The sequence below is a fragment of the Penaeus vannamei genome, chromosome 12 (assembly GCF_042767895.1).
Source record: "Penaeus vannamei isolate JL-2024 chromosome 12, ASM4276789v1, whole genome shotgun sequence".
NCBI lineage: Eukaryota > Metazoa > Arthropoda > Malacostraca > Decapoda > Penaeidae > Penaeus > Penaeus vannamei.
In genome coordinates, this window is record NC_091560.1 from 43285299 (window position 1) to 43295298 (window position 10000).

The 10000-nt window shown below is 43.0% G+C and overlaps 1 protein-coding gene across 7 annotated transcripts in view; it reads right to left on the reverse strand.

The window, feature by feature from the left end:
* Mgat4a (alpha-1,3-mannosyl-glycoprotein 4-beta-N-acetylglucosaminyltransferase a) overlaps window positions 1–10000 on the reverse strand; it is a 192801-nt gene that overhangs the window by 42609 nt on the left and 140192 nt on the right. For all 7 annotated transcript variants that reach the window (XM_070128332.1, XM_070128333.1, XM_070128334.1 and 4 more), the window contains exon 2: window positions 5545–5636. In XM_070128332.1, the coding sequence (XP_069984433.1) occupies window positions 5545–5626 (82 nt within the window). In that variant the 5' untranslated portion in view covers window positions 5627–5636. The remainder of the gene's footprint in view (window positions 1–5544; window positions 5637–10000) is intronic.

The window sequence follows — 10000 nt, forward strand, 5'->3', positions numbered from 1 at the left end:
GTATATGTGTGTGTATGTGTGCGTGCGTGCGTGCGTGACTAGCACATAAATATATATATAAAACCGCGGGGAATGTGTCCACCTGTGCTGCTTTTACAGGGAAAGGGTTAACGGCGCTGCAAGGGGTGAGTTGGTCTGCTTTCATCATTGGTATATTGTGTTTTCTGTCTTTCTCATTCTCCGTCTCCGTCTCTTTCTATTTTTCTTTCTTTTTCTCCTCCCTCTCCTCATTTTCCCTTTCTTCCTTCTTCTTCTCATCCCTCTTCCTTTCCTCCATCTCCATTTCCCTTTCCCTCTCCTCCTCCTCCTTTTCACTCTCTTTCTCTCTTTCTTTCTCCCTTTCCCTCTCCTTCTCCCTCTCCCTCCCCTCTCCTCCCTCTCCTTTTCCTTCTACCTTTCCCTCTCATTCTCCCTTTCCATCCCCTCCCTCTCCCTCTCTTCCTCTTTCTTTCTTTCTCCTTTCTCTCTCCCTCTCCTTCTCCCTCCCCCTCCCCTTCTCTCTTTCCATCTCCTCCCTCTCCCTCTCTTCCTTTCTCCCTTTCCCTCTCCTTCTCCCTTTTCCTCTCCTTCTCCTCCCCCTCCCTCTCTTCCTCTCTTTCTTTCTCCCTTTCCCTCTCCTTCTCCTCCCTCTCCCTCTCTTCCTCTCTTTCTTTCTCCCTTTCCCTCTCATTCTCCTTCTCCCTCCCCCTCTCCTTCTCCCTTTCCATCTCCTTCTCCCTCTCCTCTCTTTCCATCTCCTTTTCCCTCATCCTCTATAATCCACTATTTCCTGAAAGGGTCAAAACTTGACGAACCCTGCGCCACTCCCCTATGACGTCACAAACCATACGCTGGGATAATTTATCTATCTGTGACGTCACAAACCATACGAAGGGATCATTTATCTATCTGTGACGTCACAAACCATACGAAGGGATCATTTATCTATCTGTGACGTCACAAACCATACGCCGGGATCATTTATCTATCTGTGACGTCACAAACCATACGAAGGGAATCATTTATCTATCTGTGACGTCACAAACCATACGAAGGGATCATTTATCTATCTGTGACGTCACAAACCATACGAAGGGATCATTTATCTATCTGTGACGTCACAAACCATCCGAAGGGATCATTTATCTATCTGTGACGTCACAAACCATACGAAGGGATCATTTATCTATCTGTGACGTCACAAACCATACGAAGGGAGTCATTTATCTATCTGTGACGTCACAAACCATACAAAGGGATCATTTATCTATCTGTGACGTCACAAACCATACAAAGGGATCATCTATCTATCTGTGACGTCACAAACCATACGAAGGGAATCATTTATCTATCTGTGACGTCACAAACCATACGCTGGGGGTCATTTATCTATCTATGACGTCACAAACCATACGAAGGGATCATTTATCTATCTGTGACGTCACAAACCATACAAAGGGATCATTTATCTATCTGTGACGTCACAAACCATACAAAGGGATCATCTATCTATCTGTGACGTCACAAACCATACGCTGGGGGTCATTTATCTATCTATGACGTCACAAACCATACGAAGGGATCATTTATCTATCTGTGACGTCACAAACCATACAAAGGGATCATTTATCTATCTGTGACGTCACAAACCATACGAAGGGGATCATTTATCTATCTGTGACGTCACAAACCATCCGAAGGGATCATTTATCTATCTGTGACGTCACAAGCCATACGAAGGGATCATTTATCTATCTGTGACGTCACAAACCATACGCTGGGGGTCATTTATCTATCTATGACGTCACAAACCATACGAAGGGATCATTTATCTATCTGTGACGTCACAAACCATACGAAAGGGATCATCTATCTATCTATGACGTCACAAACCATACGAAGGGATCATTTATCTATCTGTGACGTCACAAGCCATACGAAGGGGATCATTTATCTATCTGTGACGTCACAAACCATCCGAAGGGATCATTTATCTATCTGTGACGTCACAAGCCATACGAAGGGATCATTTATCTATCTGTGACGTCACAAACCATCCGAAGGGATCATTTATCTATCTGTGACGTCACAAGCCATACGAAGGGATCATTTATCTATCTGTGACGTCACAAACCATCCGAAGGGATCATTTATCTATCTGTGACGTCACAAGCCATACGAAGGGATCATTTATCTATCTGTGACGTCACAAACCATCCGAAGGGATCATTTATCTATCTGTGACGTCACAAACCATACGAAAGGGATCATCTATCTATCTATGACGTCACAAACCATACGAAGGGATCATTTATCTATCTGTGACGTCACAAACCACACGCTGGGATCATTTATCTATCTGTGACGTCACAAACCATACGAAGGGAGTCATTTATCTATCTGTGACGTCACAAACCATACGAAGGGATCATTTATCTATCTGTGACGTCACAAGCCATACGAAGGGATCATTTATCTATCTGTGACGTCACAAACCATACGAAGGGAGTCATTTATCTATCTATGACGTCACAAACCATACGAAGGGATCATTTATCTATCTGTGACGTCACAAACCATACGAAGGGATCATTTATCTATCTGTGACGTCACAAACCATACAAAGGGAATATTTATCTATCTGTGACGTCACAAACCATACGAAGAGATCATTTATCTATCTGTGACGTCACAAACCATACGAAGGGAATCATTTATCTATCTGTGACGTCACAAACCATACGAAGAGATCATTTATCTATCTGTGACGTCACAAACCATACGAAGGGATCATTTATCTATCTGTGACGTCACAAACCATACGAAGAGATCATTTATCTATCTGTGACGTCACAAACCATACGTCGGGATCATTTATCTATCTATGACGTCACAAACCATAGAAAGGGATCATTTATCTATCTGTGACGTCACAAACCATACGTCGGGATCATTTATCTATCTATGACGTCACAAACCATAGAAAGGGATCATTTATCTATCTATGACGTCACAAGCCATACGAAGGGATCATTTATCTATCTGTGACGTCACAAACCATACGAAGGGAGTCATTTATCTATCTATGACGTCACAAACCATACGAAGGGATCATTTATCTATCTGTGACGTCACAAACCATAGAAAGGGATCATTTATCTATCTATGACGTCACAAACCATACAAAGGGATCATTTATCTATCTGTGACGTCACAAACCATACGAAGGGAATCATTTATCTATCTATGACGTCACAAACCATACGAAGGGATCATTTATCTATCTGTGACGTCACAAACCATACGAAGGGGATCATTTATCTATCTGTGACGTCACAAACCATACGAAGGGATCATTTATCTATCTGTGACGTCACAAACCATACAAAGGGATCATTTATCTATCTGTGACGTCACAAACCATACGAAGGGATCATTTATCTATCTGTGACGTCACAAACCATACAAAGGGATCATTTATCTATCTGTGACGTCACAAACCATACAAAGGGATCATTTATCTATCTGTGACGTCACAAACCATACGAAGGGGATCATTTATCTATCTGTGACGTCACAAACCATACAAAGGGATCATTTATCTATCTGTGACGTCACAAACCATACGAAGGGATCATTTATCTATCTGTGACGTCACAAACCATACGAAGGGGATCATTTATCTATCTGTGACGTCACAAACCATACAAAGGGATCATTTATCTATCTGTGACGTCACAAACCATACGAAGGGATCATTTATCTATCTGTGACGTCACAAACCATACGAAGGGATCATTTATCTATCTGTGACGTCACAAACCATACGAAGGGATCATTTATCTATCTGTGACGTCACAAACCATACGAAGGGATCATTTATCTATCTGTGACGTCACAAACCATACGAAGGGATCATTTATCTATCTGTGACGTCACAAACCATACAAAGGGATCATTTATCTATCTGTGACGTCACAAACCATACGAAGGGATCATTTATCTATCTGTGACGTCACAAACCATACGAAGGGATCATTTATCTATCTGTGACGTCACAAACCATACGAAGGGATCATTTATCTATCTGTGACGTCACAAACCATACGAAGGGATCATTTATCTATCTGTGACGTCACAAACCATACGAAGGGATCATTTATCTATCTGTGACGTCACAAACCATACGAAGGGATCATTTATCTATCTGTGACGTCACAAACCATACGAAGGGATCATTTATCTATCTGTGACGTCACAAACCATACGAAGGGATCATTTATCTATCTGTGACGTCACAAACCATACAAAGGGATCATTTATCTATCTGTGACGTCACAAACCATACGAAGGGAATCATTTATCTATCTGTGACGTCACAAACCATACGAAGGGATCATTTATCTATCTGTGACGTCACAAACCATACGAAGGGAATCATTTATCTATCTGTGACGTCACAAACCATACAAAGGGATCATTTATCTATCTGTGACGTCACAAACCATACGAAGGGATCATTTATCTATCTGTGACGTCACAAACCACACGAAGGGATCATTTATCTATCTGTGACGTCACAAACCATACGAAGGGATCATTTATCTATCTGTGACGTCACAAACCATACGAAGGGATCATTTATCTATCTGTGACGTCACAAACCATACGAAGGGATCATTTATCTATCTGTGACGTCACAAACCATACGAAGGGAATCATTTATCTATCTGTGACGTCACAAACCATACGAAGGGATCATTTATCTATCTGTGACGTCACAAACCATACGAAGGGATCATTTATCTATCTGTGACGTCACAAACCATACGAAGGGGATCATTTATCTATCTGTGACGTCACAAACCATACGAAGGGATCATTTATCTATCTGTGACGTCACAAACCATACGAAGGGAATCATTTATCTATCTGTGACGTCACAAACCATACGAAGGGAATCATTTATCTATCTGTGACGTCACAAACCATACGAAGGGATCATTTATCTATCGGTGACGTCACAAACCATACGAAGGGATCATTTATCTATCGATGACGTCACAAACCACACGAAGGGAATCATTTATCTATCTGTGACGTCACAAACCATACGAAGGGATCATTTATCTATCTGTGACGTCACAAACCATACGAAGGGATCATTTATCTATCGATGACGTCACAAACCACACGAAGGGAATCATTTATCTATCTGTGACGTCACAGATCCCATCCCAACTCCACCCCCACCCCACCCCCACCCAACCCCTCCCCACTCCACCCTACCCCACCCCACCACACCCCACCCCACCCCACCCCACCCCACCACCACCCCAACCCACTCCACCCCACACCACCCCCACCCACCCCACCCCACCCCACTCCACCCCATCCCACCCCACTCCACCCCACCCCACCCCAACCCACCCCACCCCCCACCCCACCCACACACCCACCCACCCCACTCCACCCCACCCCATCCCACCCCACTCCACCCCACCCCATCCCACTCCACCCCACCCCACTCCACCCCCACCCCACCCCACCCCACCCCAAACTCACCCGGACTGGAGATGAAGAAGAGCACGAATGCGGGCGTGAGGAGGGCGGCCGTGAACACCACCCCAAGGCGCCGGCGAAGCATCCTCCTGGAGCTGTGGGGGAGAGAGGAGAAGAGGGGGGTGAGGGAGGTGGTTCTGTGTGAGATTGATGGGGGGGGGGTGAGAGGGATGAGATGGGAGATGGGGGGGGCGAGCAGGGGAGAGAGGAGAAGAGGGGGGTGAGGGAGGTGGTTCTGTGTGAGATGGGGGGGTGAGAAGGGGGAGATGGGGATGGGAGATAGGGGAGGGGGGAAGATGGGAGGTGGGGGGAGGGGGGAGGGGGGGAGGGGGGAGGGTGGGAGGGAGGGAAGGAGGATGAAGGTGGGAGGGAGGGAGGGGGGGAGGTGGAGAGAGGGAGATAAATGGGGAGAAAGAGAGAGAGAGATAAATGGGGAGAAAGAGAGAGAGAGAGAGAGAGAGAGAGATAAAGGTAGATAAAGAAAGAAAGAAAGAGAGAGAGAGAGATAAAGATAGATAGATAGATAGATAGAGAGAGATAAAGGTAGAGAAAGAAAGAAAGAGAGAGAGAGAGAGAGAGAGAGAGATAAAGATAGATAGATAGATAGATAGAGAGAGAGAGATAAAGGTAGATAAAGAAAGAAAGAAAGAGTGAGAGAGAGATAAAGATAGATAGACAGATAGATAGATAGAGAGAGAGAGAGAATGTGATACCATATATAAAAAGAATAAAATGATAATTCCTTATTTCTTACACAAAACTGTTCAAAAATAATTTCAACACTGTACCAGTTCTAAGGGCAAGAAAAAAAGTTTCTTTTCTTTAAAATCTTAAGATCACACACGCCATAGTTTAACACCTAAATATACAGGATAAAATTCAATATACCATTTTACCTGTGTGTGCGGGATGGGGGGGGGGGTGCATGAGTGTATTGTATCTTTTTGTTTTTATTTCCCTATTTATCTCTGGTCTGATAGATCGAGTATAAATTCCTCAATAAACACCACGATTTTCACAAGCCGAAGAAATTCTCACATAGATGAATATAAAATTACACTAAGTTACAAATTATGTATTTTGAGTTTCAAGAAAATCTGGCGCACCCGTATCATATTCTCCAGACGTAAAATTATTAGTTTTTGGAAGTCCTAAATAACCTAACCTAACTTAACTTAACTTACCCAACTCAGCTCAACTTAATTCAAATCAACTCAACTCAACTTAATTCAAATCAACTCAACTCAACTTAAATTAACTTAACCTAACCTAACTTACAGTCGATTTCTGGTTAAAAATCATCAATGTTAAAAAGAGATTTAGAACGTTAACTCGCATTAGAAACTGTCATGGCGTCGGAATAGTGAATCGCCAAAGTACTGTTCGTTATACTAATGTTTATTCAAATACTGGCATCGACTTATATGACATAAACCTGTACTTGACAAGGGTGGACCAAAAAATCAAGTAAGCAAATAACGAAAGCAGTAAATAACGAAAACAAATATATTATGATACTTCGAACTGTCTGGTCTGCCTCAATGGCTAATTAAATTCCAAGTAAAAAAAATGATACACATGTGATATAAATACCCCCCCCCCTAATAAAAAACAATAACAACGAAAAAATGAAACACAAGAATAACTACATCGTATCTGGTGTTATTTATCAATATAACAAACCAGTAGCTTTGAAGAGATAACAAAAAACGGGCAGTTTTGGCGGGTTTTCCTTTTCCAGGGATAACTCAACCAAAATCTGAAAACCACACACTGCTGGATTGATTATTTTCGTATCGAGTAGAAATGCGATCAACCTTGATAAAAGAAGTGGAAAAAATGGCGGAATCGTCTGCTACAAAAAATAAACGATTTAGCGTAAGGTCAACATTTCACGAGAACTTAGGTCATCCGCAGATCGTTAAAGAGTTATTTTTCCAGACATTATGCTAAAAGACGTGTTACTTTGGAATTAAATTTGAACTGTGGCTAAGGTGCTGGAAATCAACACGAATATTACCCGGGAAAATATGTCTTGAAAATTGGTACATGCTCGAAGATCTCTTAGAGAGAGAGAGAGAGAGAGAGAGAGAGAGAAAGAGAGGAAGCGAGGGAGAAAGAAAGGCAATTAGAGAGGGAGGGGGAGGGAGAGGAGAGAAAGAGAGTAACTCTCACTCTCTCCTCTCTCTCCCTCTTTCTCTCTCCTTTCCTCCCTCCCTCTCCCTCTCCTGAGCATCTTAACCGACCCACTAAGAGACGCCAAAAAAGACAAATGAAAGACGCAAAGAGAATCAAACAGAGAATGATAAAGCAGGAGAAAAAGGAAAGAACGACTTCGAAAGACTTTTTCTGGACGTGGCAAGACAAATATTTGACCAAGACCGAAACTTTCAGAGCCCAACGCGCATCCCGTTTTCTGTTATCATGCTTGGCGGCCTGAAGGGGGAACTGAACTAAAAAAAAAAGATATTCCAAGTGACTCATTGACCCGCTCCGAACCGTTGAACCAGGAAGCAGACGCGGACCCCAAAACGGAATGGAGTGAAGTTAAGGCAATAAATATAATGAAAATAAAGATAGATGAAATAAGAAGATGGATAGCACAAGACTGTAGAGCAAGAATTCCAGCTGTGTCTGGCAAATCAAACTTCATATTCTGAAATTTAAATGATTGGTTTCGCATGGACGGAGTGAGAGCTGGTCGGCCACATTCGGCACGACGGAACGAAAACAATGAAAATGGAAATGTAGGCCTTGAGGTGAAAGAAAAGGAAGAGGGAAGAAAGGTGGAGAACGAAGCAGGGATGGAGGAACTGGGGAAAGAAAGAGAGGGTGAGGGGAATGCTATGTTAGATAGATAAATAGATAGATGGAGATATGGAGAGAGAGGGAGAGAGAGAGAGAGAGGAGAGAGAGAGAGAGAGAGAGAGAGAGAGAGAGAGAGGAGAGAGAGAGAGAGAGAGTGAGAGAGAGAGAGAGAGAGAGAGAGAGAGGAGAAGAGAGAGAAGAGGAGAGAGAAGAGAGAGAGAAGAGAGAAAAGAGAGAGAGAGATAGATATTATATATTATATATATATTATATATATATATATATATTATATATATATTATAGAGAGAGAGAGAGAGAGAGAGAGAGAAAGAGAGAGAGAGGAGGGGGCAGTTGGAGGGAGACATAATATATATATAATATGTAAAAAAAAATGTTGGTGCATTATTCTAAAAATCTAAAACATGGTGTCAGTCCTTATATCAAAATACCTATATATTTTGACACACAAACACTCAACCCTTCTTGTTTCCATGTCTGGGATGTTGGGAAAAGTACCATTGGTTACAACCGGACACCACCTATCTTAGCCTTAAACTGACGGTCAGCTGCTTCCTTTGCACGACCAGTGGAGAGCGACCCGCATTTCACTCAACGGGAACAAACTAAGCGAGAACACTGTGGGTCCCAGCATACCACAGGGCTATGTTCTGGAACCCTTGCTTTCCGGTGTGCTCTTTGAAAACATCCTCCTCTGGCTGGTTCCTCGAGTTTGGAAGAATACTAACAACGAACTTCACCTGCGCTTGTGGTCGCCTTACAAGAATTGTCGGCTATTATAAAGCAGGTCAGGAATCTCTGCTTACAGAGGGAAGGCCCTGGCAGAGTGTCAGGTCATCCGAACTCCCAAATATGGCTGAGGTTATGTTTTCCGATGCTCACCGACCTACATGAAGCTCATTGCACACTCGGAGAGAGCACAAGCATATGCCACGAGAAAGAAAAGAACTGCCAGATGCCAAGAATGAACCGAGGCATTACAGGAATTACAGGACATGTCAGGGAGAATTAACAGATACAGCATTTATAGGGCCCGTACGAGGGAATTAAGAGACACAGCATTTACGGGGCACGTATGAGGGAATTAAGAGACACAGCGTTTACGGGGCACGTACGAGGGAATTAAGAGACAGCATTTACGGGGCACGCATGAGGGAATTAAGAGACAGCATTTACAGGGCACGTACGAGGGAATTATGAGACACAGCATTTACAAGGCACGTACAAGGGAATTAAGAGACACAGCATTTACAAGGCACGTATGAGGGAATTAGAGACACAGCATTTACAAGGCACGTATGAGGGAATTAAGAGACACAGCATTTACGGGGCACGTATGAGGGAATTAAGAGACACAGCATTTACAGGGCACGTATGAGGGAATTAAGAGACACAGCATTTACAAGGCACGTATGAGGGAATTAAGAGACACAGCATTTACAGGGCACGTACGAGGGAATTAAGAGACACAGCGTTTACAAGGCACGTGTGAGGGAATTAAGAGACAGTATTTACAGGCCACGTATGAGGGAATTAAGAGACACAGCATTTACAAGGCACGTACGAGGGAATTAAGAGACACAGCGTTTACGGGGCACGTACGAGGGAATTAAGAGACACAGCATTTACAAGG